This window comes from Podarcis gaigeae (genome assembly GCF_964106915.1).
Source record: "Podarcis gaigeae genome assembly, chromosome: 3".
Lineage (NCBI taxonomy): Eukaryota > Metazoa > Chordata > Lepidosauria > Squamata > Lacertidae > Podarcis > Podarcis gaigeae.
Window position 1 is genome coordinate 92,171,565 of NC_139680.1, and position 21,945 is coordinate 92,193,509.

Below are 21,945 nucleotides of genomic sequence, written 5' to 3' on the forward strand. Positions count from 1 at the left end.
TTATTATAGCAAGGTGAGGCACTATATTTTCATACCATTTCTTTAAATAGATTACTTTGATTCCCCTAGAAGTCTCCATTGCCTCAACTTAGCATCCTTGCTCTTAAAATTCAATACTATGAATTTGTCCTACCTTTTAAAAATGGTCCTTGACTTTTGTATTTTCAGTCAGCTCTTTTACATGCCACCTTAAAGCTTCTACAAAATTTCCTCCTGTTCACTCTTCCTCCTTTGCTAAATACTGCCTCTCCCAAGACTCACCTGCTTCTGTTACATCTCTTGTATTCACTATCATTTATTCCACCTTCCAGTGCAAATTCATCTAAACACTCACTTTCTATGCTGAAAAGGGTACATTTATGACAATTCCAATTTTAATCACTTAATTCGTCTGAAAGAGAGCTTAAAAGAAAAGTATCTATAAAAACTCGGAAAGCAATGAATTCCTTTGTAGGATGAGGAAGTCCAGAAAACAAGGTAGATGATAAAAAAACCCAGAGTTTCCAAAATGCAGCTCACAAGGGCTATTTCAAAGCGTTTAAGAGATCTGGCACCCAGTGTCTTTTTGAGGTTTTATATCTGGTTCTTTCACAGGTTTCACGTCCTCCTCTGGTTTTGGTTTAGCCTACAAATAAAAAGGAGGAAGCGGTGTTACTGGAGAGCAAATGTTTTTTGTTCTTCTTTTAAGTACAGATTTAAGCAATGTGGCTTTCAGAATCAAGAGACAAATAAGCCCATTTGTGCATTTATATTCACCACATGAAAACAGCCACAAGATGGAGACCTTTGGGGGGGAGTTGCTATCAATGCCTGTTGCCTCCAGTGAGTCAGCTTCAGTCAATAAGTTTGAGGGTAAAGGTTTTGAAGTGGGTAGCCTCCACTTCTTGTGGATCTTCATTCTCCAACTTGTGGAGGGCTGTAAACAGACAACAGGACTTGATAGAGCCCCAACCTTTCCCCTGCTCTTTTCACAAGAGCAACACAAATGCCAAAACAGGGTTAGATTACTCAGGTTTTTGTTTTTTTGAATCTGGTACACAAGAATGCAGAAGGCACTCTAAATTTAGGCCAGTTCTTCAGGTACTATAAAACTGCAGCTGCATATTATTTGATAGTGGTCTCAACCAAGGCATATTTTGAAAGCTTTTCAAGGGAGTAACATTTAGAACAAGGCAAAGATATCCAAGACACCAAAATCCAACGCTTTCACAGCACTAATCTCTATCAACACCATTCTTCCTCCACAAAGCAAGAAAGCAAGGTGATGCTGATGCAAAAGGTAACTCAAGTTGGAAGAAGCAGCAAGAATTGCTTACACTGTCCTCCTTTGGCCTTTTGGTGAGATCAAACGCAGAAAGGGCTTCTGAAGTCCAGTGTGCATGCAAAGCAGGGAATTCAAAAGCAATTGGCTCAACCAGACCATAGTTTGCCTTCAGCTCCAGCTGGGGAGCCTCTGGGGGAATCTTCTGGAAGTAACTGGAAAAAAACAGCACGTTGGATTTTAGCAACCTCCTCGTTCTTCTCGTTCAGGACTCAGGATTCGTGCCACAAGGCAGTGGGCACAATTTAAACAAACACACCTCACAGTCTGCACATTCATTCCTATATCAGGAGTGGGAAACCTCTGGACCATGGGAATAATTAGGCCTGTGCAGCATCCTTTGGCCCACCAAGCCATTTCTGCCAAGCTATGCCTACTGACCTACACCTGACACCATAAATGTCAGGTGTGGGGCAAGTATAAATCTGGCACTGCCAATCAGCTATGCTGTAAAGCACTGAGTGAGGCAGCACTCTGAAAGGGGCTCTTGAAGATCCAATCATCAGCTGGATGTCAGGTCTTCACAAGTCCCTTTCAAAGCACTGGGTAAGGCAGTACAGTGGTACCTCGGGTTACAAACTTAATTTGTTCCGGAGGTCTGTTCTTAACCCAAATTGTTCTTAACCTGAGGCGCGCTTTCGCTAATGGGGCCTCCCGCTGCCACCAGCACACAATTTCCGTTCTCATCCTGGAGCAAAGTTCTCAACCCGAGGTACTGCTTCCAAGTTAGCGCAGTTTGTAACCCAAAGTGTTTGTAACCTGAAGCGTTTGTAACCCGAAGTACCACTGTACTTTGAAAAGGGGCTTCTGAACACTCCTGCGGGTCGAAAAGGTCAACTGGCACCACTGTGACATCAAGTGATTGATAGGTGGGTTGCTCTGCCTACTTGCCAAATGTGGCCTGTGAGGAGCAGGGGAGATAATGATCTCGCCCACTGGCCAGATCCAGTTCTTCACTGGCCGTCCTGTATTTAAGGTCTTCAACACAGGAGCACAACCCAAAAAGAATCCTGGAATGAAGATTTCCCAAGCACTTCAGGCTGCTTATTTTATTGATGTTTTGTTATAATTGGGAAATTATATAATTGGGAAATTTGTTATAATTGGGAAATTGCCAATTCCTTCTTTAACTAGAGAATGAAGTATGAAAGAATATCATCTGCTAGTGGCCTTTAACATCATTACTCTCAGCCATACAAAATGGCTGCCGATCTTCACACGTTCATGTGCACCCATTAGTACTAATTATTTCCCAAGATCGACTTCTTAGTTAATATGTTTATGGCTTATTTGGCTGTTACTGTATTTCAAAAAACAACAAGCAAGATCACTTAAAAACCATGCAAGTATTTGTTGAAAGCACGGAAGAAATGTTACAAGCTTACATGAATCCATTCTCTCGCTGGCATTTTTCTAAGGTATTTTTCACCAGAGTTCCCAGTTTCCGAAAGAAGAGGTGGCCGGAAGGCTTAGCTGTAGTTCCAGGACCTTTGGTTTCACCATATTCTTTGCACAGAGCTTCAGCCTTGGCAAAAACTGAACAAGAAAACAACAAGTGAGACCATGCTCTTTAATTATTCCTCTTTGTAAAAGCTGGACAATCTACTGTTTTTACCCGAAAGGAGATTTGAAATACTGAGAACACAATCATGGACATATCCTTTACACTTTATAGAACGATGACATGTACTTGGAGAAATGACAACAAGCTGAACAGTCACAAAGTGAGACTGTTGCTTTTTTACTTTTGCTGATTGTTCTACATTGGCAAAAAAACAAACAACAACCATTGCATTTTCCCCTATGTTAATCGTTCTAGGCTTTTTTAAACAGAATCTCATATAGACGATTAGCAGATACCAAATCTGACTATCGTATCTTTGTAGAAAATACTTTCAGCAAACACTTATGTTACAATTTTGCTCAGGTACAGTGCAGTCTTCCCTAGCTTAATGATTTCTCCACACCTATCAGTTTGGCACAGGAATATTTACCATAGCAAGTCCCGGACCTATTAAGAATGTTCTGAGGGAGATTTAGGTGACACTCTGATTCTCTGCATTTATGAGCAAGACTTTGGATGTTTTGATGTGTGGTAAATAGAAGGTAAAATCCCATATTTTCCGGAAGGGAGGAACAAGGTACAAAAGAATGTAAGGGCAGACCTGCTTGATCTGACCCAAGGCTATACTTTGTCTAACATTCCATTTCTCAGTGGCCAACCAGATGCCAGGAGGACAAGAGCGCTCTCCCACTTTTGTCACCAGTAGCCATTTCCTCCATTTCCAAATTGTCTAAACTTATTTTAAAGTCATCAGACGTGGTGACCATCACATGTTGTAGAAACAAATTCCATAGTTTAACTGTGTGCTGTATAAAATAGTCATTTCTTTAGTCAGTCCTGAAATCTTCAATATTGAGCATCTTCAAATGGCTCCCAGTTTTAGCATTACAACAGAAGAACATAATCTCTCTATCTGCTTTCTCTTCACTTTATAACCTCTATTATGTCCCCTCATGTTAAGACACTTTCTTGAACCAGAAGCCCCAAGCATTGTAATCTTTGCTCCTGCTGCCTGAACTTTTTGATTGTCCTCTTTGGGACCTTTCCCACCTCTAACACTTCTGGAAACAATATTCCAAGTGTAGTCTCACCAAACATTTGTATGCAGGCATTATTATGTTAGCAGCTTTGTTTTTTATCCCGTTCCTAATAATCCCTAACAGGGAATCTGCATTTCTCACAGATGCCAAACCCTGTGCTGACACTTTCATGGAGCTAAATGCTAACAATGTTCATTCACCCAGCTTGGAGAAAACTTTTTGGAGCTCTTCCCAAGATTTGTTTTTGCCACCTGAATAATTTGGCATCATCTGTGAAAGCCTGGTCACTTCATTACTGTTCACCCTTAACTCCAGATTATTTATGAACAAGTTTAAAAGATTTTTTTAAAACCACCATACATACATTTTTCTGATTCCTGCAAAGACCTAATGGCTTCTCCACATTTATCACCGGCCAGGAGTGTTTGACCATGGTAGCAGTAGGCCTGGTGAAAGAATACATTTGTTAAACAATTATGACATGGTTAGGCAAGCTAAGGCCTGGGGGCTGGATCCGGCCAAATCGCCTTCTCAATCCGGCCTGCGGACGGTCCGGGAATCAGCGTGTCTTTACATGAGTAGTATGTGCCCTTTTATTTAAAATGCATCTCTGGGTTATTTGTGGGGCATAGGAATTCATTCATTATTTTTTTTCAAAATATAGTCTGGCCCCCCACAAGGTCGGAGAGACAGTGGACCAGCCCCCTGCTGAAAAAGTTTGCTGACCCCTGAATTACAACATGCTGCGGAGCAACATTAAAATGCCACTTGCTTCAAGGTTTAAGGCAGAAGAGCAGCAAATCCAACTGGGGGGGGGGGGGCAAATACCAACAATCCAACTGGGGAGCAAAAAAGGAGAATATGTACGAAGTGCATTTCTGCTCTCGTTCACAACACACATCTTCATTTGAGACAGTACGCAATTGTCACTGTCCGTTGCAGCAGAATCGTACAGGTAATGGATTACTGCCGTGGGGACAAGATGCTGGGCCTGATATATTATAGGAAATTTAAGAGCATCCTATCAAAAATATATTCTTCCTGAAAAGTACTGCTTTAAATAGAACACAAAGCTTTGGTTGCATTCTATGCTAGTATTTTCTGGCCCTTTGGAAATCTTCTTGAAATGTTTATAAACAATGACAGAGCACTCACATAGGCCATATAGAAACATGACTTCAGCTGAAGGTATTTTCGCCACTTGGTTGTATATGCTGGGTCCAGACTGGATAACATTTGATCTGGAAGGAGAAGACGGCATTACATTTACAATAGCAGTCTATTCACAAAGCCATCCTCTTACTTTGGTTCCTGAGACACTAATTTGGTATGAAAGCTCTAGTTACTCTGGGAACTGTCTTTTAATATGCATGGTTGCAAGATACACCTCACTTATTTGGAGAAAACTACAGCAAGCCAATCAAGTTCTCAACCTAAGTTTGTTTCTTGCCTCAGTTAGCTATAAAGAGGGAAAGGTAAATATTATCAAGTCAGTCTACTTTCTAGAATCATGGTTAACCCAAACCAAGACCCTTCTTACCTAAATCTGAAAGCCATGGAAATCATTTACTGTCCATAATATTTCCTTGGTATTTTTTCAAAGCTTAGGAGCCTGTACTTTAGGACTTGCTTAAGAAGCTATCAAGAATTCATACAACAATGCTTTCTGACATACCTGCTCTTTGATAGAAATTAGCTGTTTCATAGGCCAGAGCAGCTATTAGACCAGGATTGTGTTTCAGTTCAATAGCTCGGGCAATAGTCACTGAAACAAAAAAATAGATATGCTGAAGCTATTTCCTGTAGTTGATGGAGATTAAAAGTATAAGTGAAAAATTGGCCACAGAAGTCCTGTTCAGAAATAAATAAAAGGTAACATGTTTCTAACAGTTGAGCCGCACCGGATGAACAACACAGACGCCTCCTGCAGGAACAGACTAAAAGGCCAGTCTAGTCCAGTGTCTTGTGCTCACAGTGGCCAATCAGATGCCTCTGGGAAGCCCACAAGAAACAGAACTCTCCACACTTGCAATTCCCAGCATATGATATACAGAGATACACTGCCTCTGACAAAGGAGATAGAACACAGCCATTGTGGCTACTAGCCATTGAGAGCTTTACCCTCTTTTTTAAAAAACCACCAAAATTGGTAATGATCACTACATCTTGTAGGAGCAAATTCCCCAGTTTAACCATACACTTTGTAAATAATTTGAGACCCTGAGACCCCTGCCCCAATTATTGAAGGAAATCACTCAAATAGCAGGCTCTGCTATCTTAAAGTTAAACTGAATTATTCATAGCTGCTGGTAGAAACAGGAAAGGTCAGGTTTCACAATGAAAAAAGGTACAAACATTGCTCATGGCTGAATGTAGCTAATTAAATTAGCAAAAGTGATATCGTGAGTAATAGAACTGGACAGATGCCCCAAAGCTAATAACACAGGCATTATACCAAAGATCACAATAATGTTCTAGTATAGTTGTGCATATATGTCAGAATGAAAAGGATGGGGACACAGGTGTTCAAGCCAGAATAGAAAATTGAAATTACCATGTCAAGAGCAATGTTAGAACATGTGGAGGTCAGCAGTAAACCTGTCAATCTCTCCTCTTATCCTATTACTGCTCAGCTTACTCAGGAGCATTCGGCAAGGTACTTTATCAAAGGCTCTTGAAGGTCTTAAGTACATGACGCTGACTGGCTCACCTCTATCTATATGCTTGCTGACATTCTCAAAAGACTCCAAAGGACAGAATTTACCCTCACAGAAGCCACGCTGACTACTTCAGCAAGACTTGTTCTTCTATATGCTTGGTAATCCTATATTCCCAGAAGTTTTTCCAGAACAGACATTAAGCTAACCAGATCCCCTCTGGATCCTGTTTTTTTAAATATTCCAGCAATTGAGTATTTCCATTTCCAAGGATCAGAAATAGAAATATTCCTTAATTAACTTGATACAAAGGGGGAAAATCAATTGAATAAATAATCTACTGAGTTTCATAACCAATGTTTTCAAATCCATTATGAGGAAGGACATTAGTCCTGCATGGAGCTTACAGGTTTGATTGTCGGTGTCTCCAATTATTGGGATCAGGTAGCAGGTGATGAGAAACATCTCTAAATCCCTGGGAGCTGCTACCAGTCAGAGCAGACTACATTCAACTAGGTGGACAAATACTGGCCAGGGGCATCTTTCTATGCCCCTCAAATATCTGGATTTTGCATTATTACTATATAAAAGCAGCCCCACTGCATCAGGCCAAAGGCCCATCTATTCTAAGCATCCTGTCCTCACAGCAGCCAACTAAATGCTTACAGGCAGCCCACGAGTATGAGGTAAAATGCCAAACCACATTCCACCCTAGAGTTCCCCAGGAGAGAAAATATAAAGAAATCCAGAGAGAGCCCTTAAAAATTGAAGGAGTACCTTCTTGTGCTTCAGCTTGGCACTGGATAACGTAGGAATCTATCAGTCGAGCTTCTAAATCTCTTCCCTTTTCTACAGGAGTGATCAGCTTAGGGATGTGGCTTTCCTAAAGGGGGAAAATGTAATTTAAGATATGTTTGAAGTGCTATAACCAAAAACAGGTAACATCTGAAGGAAATGACCAAAGAATAATGAGATCACAGGTATAACCCTGGACTGGCTCTGGGATGGGCATTGGTGGCACTGCACTTCAGTGCTTCTGTTCCTATCTTCTGTATAATTAACAGAGTGTCTTTCAGATATTATTTGGCTGCCCCCTGGCACTTCTGCTCTGGGGTTCCCCAAGGTACCATCTTTGCCCCCAATGCTTTTAACAAACCACTGAGAGTAGTCATTAGGAGACTTTGAGCAAGACATCACCAGGGACCTGATGACACTCAGCTCTACTTCTCTGTAACATCTAAATCAGAGGAGGCTGTGCAAGTCCTGGATCAGTGTCCGGAGTCAGTGATGGGATGGATGCAGGAAAATAAATAGAAGCTGAATCCTGAAAAGATTCCTGAAGGAGCAGGCACATGATTGTTACATATTATTATTTTTATTTATTAAACCTGGTTTCTAAGCAAACTAGACTTTTAGCATCGCGGCACCACTATTTTAGAACACGCTTCTATTGAATTCAGACAGGCACCTACAGTTTTTATATTTCATTACCTGTTGTTGAAAACATTATTGTTTTGACACAGCTTTTTATAGAATTAATTTGATCCAGTGCTGGGTCATCTGTTCTGTACTAAATACGTTTATAATATTATGGTGTTTTAATGAATTCATTGCACATTGCCATATTTTTCACATGTATTGTGGGTTTATAAATAGTCTTGCAAATAAGTAAAAGTATTGTGCCATTCTACTTCCAAGGAAAGGAACGAATTCTCTGACTTTGTGAAGTGTATGGAGCATTTATGGCTACCATGGAATTCCAGAGGTATGTGGATCAACAAAAGACAGTTGCTATTAGACCAGGCCCCACTAGTCAATAAGTCATTCCAAAATTAAGAAACAGCATGTGGTATAGTCTCCCTAGGGCTTGACTGCTTGCTTGAATGCACCCTCACATCAAAATCTCCTTGCATTAGGAAGATTTGCCCTATAAAAAGAAAACGAAAAAAAGACAAGCTTCCAAGAGATTTGGAGTGCATTTTTGAAAGTCCACTCAAGAGTAATATCTACACACCTAGAAGAAGTGGGAAGCACAATACAGGGCTGAAACTCTCCAGTTTAACAGTTTTTAATTTGGGATTCAATCAGAGCAGTGGCACTCATTTATCCTAACCTTTTTCTGAGCATGTGAGCCTGAACAATGAAATGAGGGCAGGCTGGGGAAAACTGGGCAGGGGTGGTTGTGGGAGGGAATAAGAGACTGTTCTGTTTTACTGTAATAAGGTTAAAGCCCTAATAACCATATCCCCCCCAACCCATTGTTTAGCTAGTTTTCCATGCATACAAATACAGTGGTGCCTTGCAAGACGAAATTAATTCGTTCCGCAAGTCTTTTCGTCTTGCGAGTTTTTCGTCTTGCGAAGCACGGTTTCCCATAGGAATGCATTAAAAATCAATTAATGCGTTCCTATGGAAACCGCCTTCAGACCAGGTCCGGGGACAGTCTGTCCCCCGACCTCTTCTGAAGGCCGGCGGGGGGCGAAAGTCTTTGCTTCCTCCCCGCCTGCCTTCCCGGGACAGCGGAGACTTCTCCGCTGTCCCGGGGCGATCTTAAAATGCTGGCGATTCTCCGCTGTCCTGGGGCGATTTAAAAGCCCCCGGGAAGGCAGGCAGGGGGGACAAAGACTTTTGCCCCCCGCCCGCCTTCAGAAGAGGTCCAGGACCTCTTCTGAAGGCGGGCGGGGGGCAAAAGTCTTTGCTCCCCCCCCGCCTGCCTTCAAAAGCCATCCGGGATAGCGGGAAGTGCTTCCCTGCTATCCCGGACTGCTTTTAAAATGCTGGCGGTGGGGAGCAAAGCCTTTCGGCCCCCGCCGGCCTTCCTGGACCTCTTCTGAAGGCCGGAGGGGGGGGGGAAAGGCTTTGCTCCCCACCGCTAGCATTTAAAAGAGGTCCCCGGAGATTTCCCTATGGGTTTTCTTCTTGCGAAGCAAGCCCATAGAGAAATTCGTTTTGCGAAGCGCCTCCAAAACGGAAAACCCTTTCATCTAGCGGGTTTTTCGTCTTGCGAGGCGTTCGTCTTGCAGGGCACCACTGTATGGTGATATTGGAATGCCTTCAAGCAATTCCCCCATATAAATCCTGATGTGCAACTATCCCATAGTGGGTATTCCACAGACTTTTCATAAACATCTGAAGTTGTTCTTCGTTCTCTAAATTAAGTTACTGTATAAAAGGAGGGGAATCAGAACATCCCCCCAAACAAGAGCTATACTGACCAGAAAACAAACAGGAAAACAGGATCTTCATAAGAGGAAATATGTGTGTGTGTTGTTTTTGTTATTTAAATAAAATGGGGTTGTACCTTTAAGTGTTTGAAAATCCCAGCTGCTATTTTCATACTCCTGTGGACATCTTTTGCTTCATCTTCGGTTATGCTAAAGGAGGAACAACAAATTAGTACTGCAACTCTCCAAGGATATTAAACATCACCCGAATTTACTCCCATTTAACCTCATCAAATTTTCCACAATTCTCATTGGCCAGGTTTATTTCTAATGTCTATTATCTCACCCCATTTCAGGAGGGGTTGCTGTAAATAACCTTTGTTTTAAATGTCTGATACAGCCGAGACAGTCAGAAGGTCTGTCTTATACCAGATCAAAGTACAGTCATACCTCGAGTTGAATGTAATGTGGGAGCGCGTTACCTCCGGGTTTCACCGCTTGCGCAGACGCTCAAAATGACGTCACACGCATGCACAGAAGCGGCAAAACACAACCCACGCACACGCAGACGTGCCACCGCGTCTTGCGTTTCATTCGGGATGCAAACGGGGCTCCAGAACAGATCCCGTTCGCACCCCGAAGTACCACTGTAGTTGTGCTGTGCATCTAGCTCAGCATTGTCTGTACTGACAGACAGACAGACAGGGTCTCAAGCAGATGCCTTTCCCATTTCTCACACACTGATTTCTTTCACTAAGTGTGTCAGGGATGGAACTTGGGACCATCTGTATGTAATGTGTGCTCTGTCCCCAATTATAAACGTCGTCAACACAGCCCAACAACTGCAGCTCCAGTATGTATCTGTTTCACCACAAATACCCTTTGGACCAGGCACCCTCAAACTTGGCCCTCCAGCTGTGTTGGGACTACAACTCCCACCATCCCTAGCTAACAGGCCCAGTAGTCAGGAATGATGGGAGTTGTAGTCCCAAAACAGCTGGAGGACCGAGTTTGGGGATGCCTGCTTTGGACCCTGGCCTATGTTTCCATACCTAAAACATAATCCTCAAATGGAAAGCGTAAGAACAAAAGATGCAACATATATATCCCATGCAAAACAAGACTGTCTTCACTTGCTACCTTATGGCTAGGAAGGCAAGTGTCAACAGAGCATTCCATAACCAGAGAGCCATCATTGAAGAACGCAAGAGCCCTGCTGGATGGGATGAAAGCCCCATCTAGTCCAGCATCCTGTTTCCACAGTGACAGGCCAGATGTTTAGGGAAAACCTACAAACAGGACATGGGCACAACAGCACTCTTTCATTGTCTATGGGAGGAAAAGAACAGAGAAGGGCTTATATCAGGTCAAGAAGTACCAAAAACTCTGAAGGAAGGGGAACCTGGAGCAGGGGCTCTGATGAGAATATCAGAGAAGGGCAGGCTCAGATAACAACACGCAGTCCTTCAGATATGCTGGTCCAAAGCCATATATGTGCTTTATATAACCACTATATATGCTACTTCACAATTTCATCTGTTGGCTTAATTGATGTTTAAGCACAACTAATGCTGCACAGGAAAAGAGGTAGATAGTTTAGAAGCCTATTACTAAAGTGAGAATACTTACTCTTCTTTCCCTGCCAACCTCGATGCATATTTTGTGTACCACAAAGCCACATTAAATCCCATGGAAATTAATTCAAACACAGCATCTTGTTGGGCACTAAGGGACAAAGGAAGAGAAAGAAAGAAAAATATAAACTCAAATGGTTTTTTGCATCAACTACAACACACTGTTAAGTACTCCACCTCTCTTTTAGAGACTTCTAAGGCGAACAAACAATCTTATGTTTAGTTCCTTCCTCACCCGCCCATCCCAGATCATGTGAGCAAACCCCAGAGTATTCAAATGTATGCTCCTCACATAGATTTCAGACAACTTGAAAAGGATAATTGTTTAGTCAGAAACAATTTATGCTTTGTTTTAAACTGGATTAAGAATGGTTGAAGCAGAACTCTTGTGCAAAATCCTAGTCTCCATCAACCCCTCCAAACAAAGCACAGAATAGCAGTCAGAACCTTTACAGTTCCCTATAAAGAGCAACTGAGAATGTACTAGTTGATGTTTTAAATAGAACATTTATCTTAAGCAGAATTATTCACATGCCCTGTAAAGATAAATTTCATATGAACTAATCTTCTTCTCTCTGGGGTTCTATGATAATAATTTATAATAATAAACTATTACTTATACCCTGCACATCTGGCTGGGTTTCTCCATCCATTCTGGGCAGGTATGATACAAAAGAGTTTGCAATTTGGGGGGGGGGGGCTGCAATTACCCATACAAATACCCTAAATGTGCAGGTATTGTGGAAGACCAAATCATAGGAGAAAAAATAAATATAGATTTGTTTCCAGGCACCAACATCCTCTTGCCTAATCATAGTGGCCTGGTTTAATGTGAATGAGCAATGTGCTCTAGCATTCTGCTGAAAACACAAGTGCTTAGCTTGCCCCTCATTCCTGCCAAGCCAGAGAGGAAGCAAGTCACTGTGCGGCTTGTCATTAGTATTCATTTATAAAAATATTTATATACCACTAATTCATAAAGAAAATCTAAGCAGTGTTGTTGTTGTTTAGTCGTTTAGTCATGTCTGACTCTTCGTGACCCCATGGACCAGAGCACGCCAGGCACTCCTGTCTTCCACTGCCTCCCGCAGTTTGGTCAAACTCATGCTGGTAGCTTCGAGAACACTGTCCAACCACCTCGTCCTCTGTCATCCCCTTCTCCTTGTGCCCTCCATCTTTCCCAACATCAGGGTCTTTCCCAGGGAGTCTTCTCTTCTCATGAGGTGGCCAAAGTATTGGAGCCTCAGCTTCAGGATCTGTCCTTCCAGTGAGCACTCAGGGCTGATTTTCTTCAGAATGGAGAGGTTTGATCTTGCAGTCCATGGGACTCTCAAGAGTCTCCCCCAGCACCATAATTCAAAAGCATCAATTCTTTGGCAATCAGCCTTCTTTATGGTCCAGCTCTCCAGGTGGAAAAGCAGTGCAGAACAACTGTACAATCCAGCCTCTCAGTTACCAAAATATGGACTACTTGAGAACCCAGGCTCACAGGTTTTTTCTCTTGGAACAAAGGATAAGTGGAAGCCAATCAGCTGATAGGATGCAATTGTTTTTAATCATTTATACAATGTTTTAAATGATATTTTTACCACTGGGCCTTGAAAAAAAAGGGCACAGCATAAACAGAAGTAATAAAAATAGTTACAATAGGCACTGAAAACCATACTACATATAAGTAAGTACCTTGGTACTTGTCCTTGCAAGGTGTCTGTCCACTTAAAATTCTGAATATATCTCAGCTTGCTGTCCTGTGAAGAGTCATCCAATGAAACTATAAAGCCTGTTAAAACAAACAAACTCCTCTAAAATTCAAAGTAACTTTCAAAATGATGATTTTGATCTTCAGCAATTGTTCCTGAGTCTACTACTCAGCCTTATATACGTAATTTGTTTATATGTAAACTTTCACTATTTAATAGCCCCCAAGATCTACTCCACTGGGCTAATTGGGGGCCAGTTTTAATGCTTCATATTGTACTGTACATCTTCTACAGGCTCATTGCATAAACCGTCTAATAAATATATTAAATAAAATTGTTTCATTATTAGGTGGGAAAGCAGAATTAAGAAAGCTATAGAGGTACAGCATTTTCCTACCGGTTTCAAATATGTCAAGTACATCCACTAGACATATGAATCTCTGGGCCACTGATCTACATATCATGCCCATTGGGCTAGTGTCCCATTTATATCTTTTATTGGCACAGCTGAGAATTTGTGCTCTCTAGTGCCAAGCACAGAGATTTATTTACTGAAACTACTAGTAACGCAGAACAACTATGCCAGCTGCACTGATATCTTACCTTTCAAGAGTGAAAAATAGGAATCAGTTGCGTTTTTCATCATATCTGGATTACAACTAAGATCTGTAAAAAGCTCCAAGAGTCGGCTTCGTGATAATCTTAGATCACTGTATTAAGAAACACACCAAAAACACAGTTCAAAGACAGATACTTTGGAGAGATGCAGTGTTGGATTGTCTCTTATATCAGTACTTGCAAATGCATGTTGTATGTTGAGAAGCCCCACTGAGTTTTTAGAACCACTTACTTGCAAATCTTTGTTGCAGCTGGAGTGGTGGCTACCCCATAGTAATTGAATGAGACAGGAGCTGTAGCCTTTAAAGGGTTTCGATGAAACCAATGAGTCATTTCTGAGTGTGTCCTGCAGGTTTAGAACTACAGCAAGCCTGAAACAGCAAAGGGAAGGGAAGAAACTAGAGATTATAAACATAAATACCAATCTTCAGCAAAAATAATAATGATAAAGTATCTAATTACTTAGAAATAATTCTTCATTGCAGGAAAGACTTAAGGGTACTGTCAGAGTTGCCTCCAGGTCCCAGCTCACAGAGGACCAACGCTAGTCAGTAATAACGTATAAAAGTCTTTATTGAAGATTAGTTTCCATTTCCAAACCGCAGCATGCAACTCTACGTCTTAGAACCTAGACCGGCGAAGCTCCATCTGAGTCTCCGCCTCCTAGACACCAGTTTAAGACTCTAGCCTTACTCCACCTCTTCCGTTGTTCTTTCCTCCTCTGGGTCCTTCTGCCCCCTGGGGTTTCCTCCTTTCTGGACTCTTCTCACGCTGACCCCCCTGAGTCTTGCCCCTCCTTCCGGCGGGCTTTAGGACCTGGCTCCCTATCCGGGCTACCTGCTGTGCCGCTCGCCTGTACATTTGAACTTGGCGCACGCGCCCAGCCGGTAACTTTCCTCTTGACCGTTTCCCCGCTCTCCGATGGAGGCGTGGCCAATCCTGACTCATCTCCTCTCGCTGGTGGTGAAAACACTGGTCCCGATGCCTGGGACTCCTCCCCCCCACTGCGCTCTGGTGGGGAAGCTGGTCCTGATTTCCAACTGCTGCTCAGGGAGTCCTCGCTGGTCCCTTCCTTCTGGGGTTTCCCCCTTGGCACCCCCCTTGCCCTGGCCATCGGCGCTCCCTTCTGTGAATCTTCCGATTCGCTGGAGAGGCTCATGGAATCCCTCTGATCACTGTCACCGCCTACGCTCCCTTCGGATTCCTCCCCCTCGCTCTCCATTTCCTCCCTCTCCTGTGCCTCTGCTCCTGAGCCCCTGACAGGTACAATCCTAGTCACATTACTACAACGCAAATCTCCCTTACAATTTATTTACTGTATTAAAATTATTTGTATATTGTCTTGCATTTCCAAACACAATAAAGTGGTTACAGGGCAATAAAAACGGCAAAATTTAACAAAATGTAACAATAAAAGCTGTATCAGTAAAACATCCATTACAATTACAGTGGCCAGATATGCCAGGAGTTAGTATTAACAGTCAAAAAGAGGTTGGGTAAAAGGAATGTTTTTAGTGGCTGGGGGAAGCATCTAATAGTTGGTGCCTGCCTGATCTCCAGAGCACTTACTTCTGAGAAAGGACTGCACTATATGAAACATCTACTGTATTTTTTAAAGTCAGTATTAGCTAAGGTGGCAGCACGGAAATGCTTAACCCTTTAACACCCAGTTTAATATGACTAGTGCAGCAGAGATATACCATATTTTTCGCCCTATAGGGTGCACCTAGTTTTTTTGGGGGGGGGGAATAAAGAAAAAAAAATATTCCCCCCCACCAGGCGCAGGGCTGGGGCTGGGGAAGCCCGAGCTTCCCCCGACCCCAGCCCCCAGAACAGGCTGCTATCCGCAAGCCTGGGGATACCGGCGGGAACTCCCGTGGGCTCCCAAGGCTTGCGGAAACCTAAAGCCTGGAAGGCTTCAGCGAAAGCCTGCATTCACCCCATAGGAGGCACACACATTTCCCCTTCATTTTTGGAGGGGGAAAAGTGTGTCCTATAGGGCGAAAAATACAGTACTACATACCAATCATTCATTTATCACATGATATACTTTTGCAGAAGGATAAATCTATTTTAAGTTATCTTTTCCAGTTTTCATAAGCTAGGCATTGTTCTGCAATAAACACAATAACACAATAACGACAGCTTCAAGAATATCTTAAGAGGCAAGAAGTACAGAGCACTCATACAACTGCATCAACTAGATTTGCTACTCAGAATTTCTATCAATGGGGCCATTATTAACTTGTCTTTTGTATCTGAGTTCACGCTAGTCCATAAGATGCCTTTGCTTTAGTGTCAGAAATATTTGCTTAGAACTAATTAAACTTGACTGTTAGATCAGATATCTGATTGGTTTTTGTTGTAAGCCCACTCCAGAATTAGTAGATTTGTTCAACTGTGAAACTTACATGTATGTAAAAAAGCATCCAACCCTTTCACAAGCTTAGCCTACATTAAAGCAGAAGAAAGTCTGCAGCAGCTGCTTTTGGGGAAAAACCAATATTTCCTAGCAGAATGGACCCATAGTACAATTAAATATTAAAAGCAAGTAGATTGTGATTAGGATAGTTAAAGCAACACTTTGAACAATCTAATTACTGTAATTTCACCCCCACTGTGTTTTTCAATAACTTAAGAATGGGATACCTTTACAACAGTTGCCCCAGACACACTATATTTACAGAAAGCACTTCTATATAATTAGAAGTTGCTCGTGCTCTCTTGATTAATGAGTATCACTTTAGAGCATTAAGAAACTTCTGCTTGAGTCTATTGACTGAGATGCTGCACAACCACTAAACTTATACTGTACAACATAAATGCTGATGTTCATCTGATATTTCTTAGCAAGCTTCTTTAGAGCAAAACCCTCGGTGCAGGCGTCCTTTACAAATAACATTACTGAATCTTTTCCCCTTTGTAAATGGCATAAACAAGGGCTGTGATCCAATGTGCATGTGAAGCTATATACATGCATAGTGAGAACACATACAGCTGGAATTATCTTTGAAAGTTCTATTGTAGGCACTTGCACAGTTCAAGAAGCAAACTGATTTTAAACTGTAAAGCACCTTGTCTAATCCGTCATGCAAGAGGCTCCAGCAAAAAATATAAAAGACACCCCCAATTGTGCATGTAGTTTTCTACCATAACAGCACAAAGGTTTAAAATCACAGCCCAGGTTCTACTCTAACACCATTTTGCATCTAACATCTATTTTATTAAAACATTTCTTAAAAATAACTATTGTCCTTCTCAAATTGGTTACAGTATTTCAGTCCACCATTACAGCTTAATGCATAAGTGGATTTTTTGACAAGAAGTCATGCTTATAAGGTCAGGACTGGTTAACTGAACTATTAACCAATATTCATAAAAACACCCAAATAATAGCTTAACAAGGCCTAAGCCACTACACTGACCTCTGTTTCATGCTGGAGAATCATAGCTGTCAACCTTCCCTTTTTTTTGCGGGAAATTCCCTTATTCCAGCGCCATTTCCCACTGCTTCCCGCTGCTATCCCAGATTGTTACATATCCCGTAGACTGTCCCCGGGACAGGTGAGGCTGCCGATCCCTTATTTCCGAGGCTGCTGATCCCTTATTTTCAAATCTAAAAGTTGACAGCTATGCGGAGAATCTTGCAAGTCCCCAGTCTGCTGGATGACCATTAGGCTAAACCAGTGGTTTTCAGTGTGCCGTGGCACCCTGGGGTGCTTTGAATGATGGTCAGGGGTGCTGCGGACAACACTGGCCTCTGTCCTTCTTGCCTCCCCTTCCTCCTCTGATGCCCTCACATCTCTGCCTCCCAAAGGCTTTCACAGCTGTTTATTGCAGTTGCCCTGGCTATCTTTATGAAAGGTGGGCAGCTCAGAGACCAGGGATGACTTTAGCAGCTGCCCAGAGAACTCCCAAGGAGATGGGAGAGGAGAGGAGGCTGAAGGAACACTCCACAAGGGAGGGTGTTTGAAAAGGGTGAGGCACTGTCAGCTCTGCAGGCAAGGGGTGACATAACTGGGTTCCTGAGCCCCACAGGGGTGCCACAGAAAGAATGTTGTTGGTTAAGGGAGCCATAGACTCAAAAAGCTTGGAAACCTCTGGGCTAAACAAACGAGGATTACTGCATGCTTCCCCTCAGTCTGGGACTAATGGGAGAAGGGAAGCAAATTGGGGTTGAAGAGGTGTTCCTGATAGCACGTATACCCATCAAGGATCTTTTAAGCTGTTAGATGTCTGTCCCTTCACAATGCAGTATAAAGAATCCATTGGGATACTTAATTTGGACCCTCTGACCTAAATCAATCACTTCACAGAACTATTTAAGCCATGAACAGGAAAGAGCCTCCCCCAGGTTAATAGGGTAGATCGTTAATGGAGAAGGAATATGGATCATCAGAGATGTTTTCCCCGAAATCTCCCGTTTACCACACACACACTTTCCATGCAGTGTCTCGGAGGAGTCAAGGATGGCCATCATCCGCCCCAGCTTCACACCAGAGCACTATAGTGACCAAGCAGATTTCCCCCATCGCTTATCCCCACCTCACCCCCATACAGATGTTTGCCCTGAATCAATACTTTTCTACCCCAGGGCAGCAATCCTTTACCTCCCTACTGGGCAGCAGGCCCCAGTGAACTCAATGTGACTTACTTCTGAGTATACGGCATGTAGGATTGAACATACCTCCCTCAAATCCCTGTCAAAATTTAGCAGATTGAGAAAAGCGAAGTAGTGCTTCTCTACAGGGCGTGGTCATCTTTTGCTTATAAACATTACTTCACTCGTCGCAGGCCCTGCCGAGGGGAATCTCTTCCCAGTCTGGCCTCACCAACACACAACCGGGCCAAGCACCAGAGTATTAAAAAGGGCACGAAGTCGCGCCCCGCCAACTCTCCCGCGTGTGTTTTTGTGTCTCCCCCACCACCAGCCGCCTTTCTCGGCCTTTCCTCCCCAGGGCGGGGCTGCTCTGTTTACCTTCTCTCCGCCAAGCTCTTCCTGCTGCGCCGCTGCTACGGCAACCACTTCCTGCTTGTGGGTGCGGGAGGAAAAGAGACCGAGATATAATAAGAAGGATCCCGGGCGGAGCAGCTCCTCCACTTCCGGCGCCGGCTTCTCCTCCCGCCGGTCTCTATGGTGCCGCGCGGATCCGGGAAGCAGGCGCGAAATGGCCGCGCCGCGAAAGCCCAGGGAGTCGCTCGCGCAGCGGAGCGGCCTCCCCGCAGTAAGCCAGAGCGCATCGATACCTCTCAAGCCTGCGGAGGAGGAAGGGGGAAAGCGGGTCCCCACGCCTTGCCCCTGTCTCTTATTGCTCCCAGCCGGAAAGAGACGGGACTACGGGGGAGTAAAGCCCACGGAGCCCAATGGGATTTTGAGCCAGCCTGCACCCGATAGCCTTGCCAGTCTGTTCCTCAGACAGGTTGCCATGGGCTCAATGCAAGACACATAGGTTCCAGTCTTGCTTGGATGCAAACCCTGCCGATTAATGGGTGATCTACTTCCCAAAAAGTGTACAGGCTTAATCAGTTTCCTGCTTTGGTATCTGCCACCCGCGTGCATGCTGAGGGACTTATCCTGCACAGTTTTTTCCTCTCCTCTCAACCCCTGATAAGGAGCCAAGACCCTATCAGCGGGGAAAGGTTATCCATGGCCTACTCATCGGTTTGCTCCAGGACACTTCTTATATTAACTCACTGCGTTGTAAACTATGGATGTCAAAGTTGCTCGCTGTTAGAGACCGCAATAGGGGGGTGGGTGAGAGGCTTTGCACAACTGCAGTATCTAGCGCGGTTGCGGCAGTCCATAATAAACGGCTTGCTCCGAAGTAGTCCCGTTGACTACAGCAAGACCACTTTGATCTGGACTAAAAAGTTGTAGATTGCGATCTCTCTCACGTGAGCTAATGGCCACCACGAGCTATCAATTGAAAGAGAGTAGGAGGACCTTATTGTTCCATCCTTCCCTTTTGTTAGTGCAACTGCCTTAGGCAGGCATAATAGGGAATAAAGGGGGGGGTCTAATTTTTCGCGCGATTCAGGCTACAATCCTATGCCAATTTACTGAAGAGTAAGCGCCACTGAACGTAGTGGGGTTTGCTTCTAAGTAATCATGTACTGCATCAGGCTGCGGACTACCGTGTTAATACGAATCTTTGTCCACGAGCTTTGTTGCCAACTGTCTTCGGCTGCGTTCATCAGTGAATTTACTTTTAAGGTAATCCTACCTGAAACCAATGGGATTCACTTCCTAGGAGGTAACTAAGTTGCTAAAACTCTTAGAATTATCACATGGAAGGTAAGAACTTGGGTTTAATTGAAGATGTAATCCGTGCCCATTGAAATCAGTTCAGTTTGCTTTGAGGACAGCGCTGAGATTGTACTTCCTATCGAAAGGATTGTAATAGCAAAGCAGGCAATGGATTGTTTAGTGAGGGGAGAAGGGGGGGGGGGGAACGCAGCCTGAAAAATAGAACAAGCCTTCGAGAAGTGAGGTCTATGCTTAGCTAGGCAATAATATACATACTGTACAAGAGTAGACAAAATAAAGCCAAGGAGGTGGCATTAGAAGGAAACTCCCCAGTGTACAGAAGTTCTATGTCCACATCCACAAATATCCCCTACACAATATAAGGATGAAAACATGCCTTCTTAGCACCCTGTGTCTAAGTCTACATGAAAGCATCGGGCTGTCGCGGTGTTTTGAGCCCTACCTGAATGCAATGGCACTTCCGTGTAAACATTTTAAAGGATTGAGCCATTGAAACACTACAATCGGCAAAGAGAGGAAGGAGACAGGGTACATACTGTTGTCTTTTAGTTCGGATGCTGGTGTGGAGGGGTTGAAACGCAAGATAAACACACATTTTTAGATAATATAAATAAAGTCTGTCTGTAGCACTCACCTCTACCCACGACGGATTGGTTAGCCCACTTATGTAGATCCAGATGTGATGGTAAGCAGGAGCGTGATGACAGGTTTGATCCAAGACCTTGGCAATAAATGCGCTAAGAGAGACCCTAAACTCCCGAGATAGATCTACTAGCCGAAGATCACGTGTCCTCTCTTGCCCTGGCAAGAATCAGGTAACGAGGCGGAAGTGCTTCGGCTGGTGCCATCGGAGAAATTGGGCGGGGCGGCTGCTTCAGTAGCAACGACGCCTGAAGAGCCATACGCAGGGTTAGGTGCCCCTTGGGGAGGTAACGGCTAAGATCGGGAAGCAGAGAGTGCATGTAGGCTTTTTATTAAGGGAGCTCGCCTCCCGATTCCCTCTGAACGCCGCAGGGCAGAGCCGTAATGCAGAAACGGGACAGTCAGTCTAACATCCATGTCTCGTATGTTGCCCTGGCCTTTTTTCTTTGCTTTGGTTGCCCGGCACGTTGCCCACAGGAGGAGGTAGCCACGCCCACGCGCCCCTCCTCTGCCTCCGGGTTTGAATTTGAGTTTCCATGCGCGCTGTGGCGGGGTGCAAGCACCAACGCGTCCGGCGAAGTGCGTGTAAGGCAAGGCACCTTGAGCCCCAGCTGAGCGCTGCGTATTGGTGGAGAGGACAACTCGATTACATTTTTCCTATAATAATCCTATGGATTTTGTATGTGTTTGCGTGTGTGTATGCGAATACAGTATCTATATAGCCCTAAATATAAAGTGACATGTTGGGAGCGTATAACTTCTATTGCAGGGCCTACCTTTAAACTCCGCTAAAATATAATCCCCGGGGGAATTCCGTCGGGCTGCTACTGCCTATTGTTCTACAAAAGGAGGGCGACGGTGCATTAGATGCGCAATTACGCCTGATGCTAAGCCTAGACTACACTGCTGGGTTATGGTCTCATGCGCTTACTCAACTGCTCACCTGCCAGTATGGGGAAAGGGACACCAGACTACATTGGAGGGCTGTCCTAAAAGCCACCCTCTCCCAATTTTTGACATGGAATAACAATGATCGCTTGCGTGCGCACATAGAAATGAATAAATATTTCCCGCAAGAAATGCTCGGGCTCCATCACGAGCCCTGTCTTGCTTCTGCCTGGCTTCCTTGGGAAAGCCCAGCGAGCATGTAAACCCAGCAGCGCCTTCTTTAGGTTGCCGTCTTTATATGCTCACTGACCAGGGAGTTAAGCCCCGTTGACCTCAAGGCGGCTTTACTCCGGAGTGGGAACAACGGACTGGCGGAGGCCCCGGCGCATCCAAAGCCGACGCTCGCTCGCCAGTGTCACCGCGGCTCTAAATGCGCCCAAGAGCAGAGC

General features: G+C 44.0%; 1 protein-coding gene across 3 annotated transcripts; it reads right to left on the bottom strand.

Annotated features, from left to right (window-relative positions):
* Positions 1-275: 275 nt before the first annotated feature.
* BROX (BRO1 domain and CAAX motif containing) lies at positions 276-21,861 on the bottom strand. 3 transcript variants are annotated; one of them, XM_083733641.1, is made up of 13 exons: positions 20,601-21,861; positions 13,931-14,069; positions 13,684-13,790; positions 13,064-13,160; positions 11,376-11,471; positions 9,884-9,956; positions 7,360-7,465; positions 5,601-5,690; positions 5,081-5,166; positions 4,290-4,371; positions 2,707-2,857; positions 1,317-1,476; positions 276-625 (listed from the first exon to the last, which is right to left on the bottom strand). In XM_083733641.1, exons 2-13 carry the CDS (start codon positions 14,029-14,031, stop codon positions 539-541), a joined length of 1,236 nt encoding a protein of 411 aa, XP_083589767.1. In that variant the 5' UTR covers positions 14,032-14,069; positions 20,601-21,861; the 3' UTR covers positions 276-538. The 3 variants fall into 3 exon arrangements, with proteins under 3 accessions (XP_083589767.1, XP_083589766.1, XP_083589768.1); XM_083733640.1 differs by lacking the exon at positions 20,601-21,861 and adding an exon at positions 18,677-18,831; XM_083733642.1 differs by lacking the exon at positions 20,601-21,861 and adding an exon at positions 18,386-18,633.
* Between the last annotated feature and the right edge of the window lie 84 nt (positions 21,862-21,945).

Excerpts from the sequence above, each read along its gene's own strand:
- BROX (XM_083733641.1), bottom strand. The coding sequence starts at position 14,031 with ATGACTCATTGGTTTCATCGAAACCCTTTAAAGGCTACAGCTCCTGTC. Across the intron at positions 4,372-5,080 it reads CATGTTTCTATATGGCCTAT|GCCTACTGCTACCATGGTCA; the intron begins GTGAGTGCTCTG and ends TTCTTTCACCAG. Across the intron at positions 2,858-4,289 it reads TTTGCAGGAATCAGAAAAAT|TTTTTGCCAAGGCTGAAGCT; the intron begins GTATGTATGGTG and ends TTTCTTGTTCAG.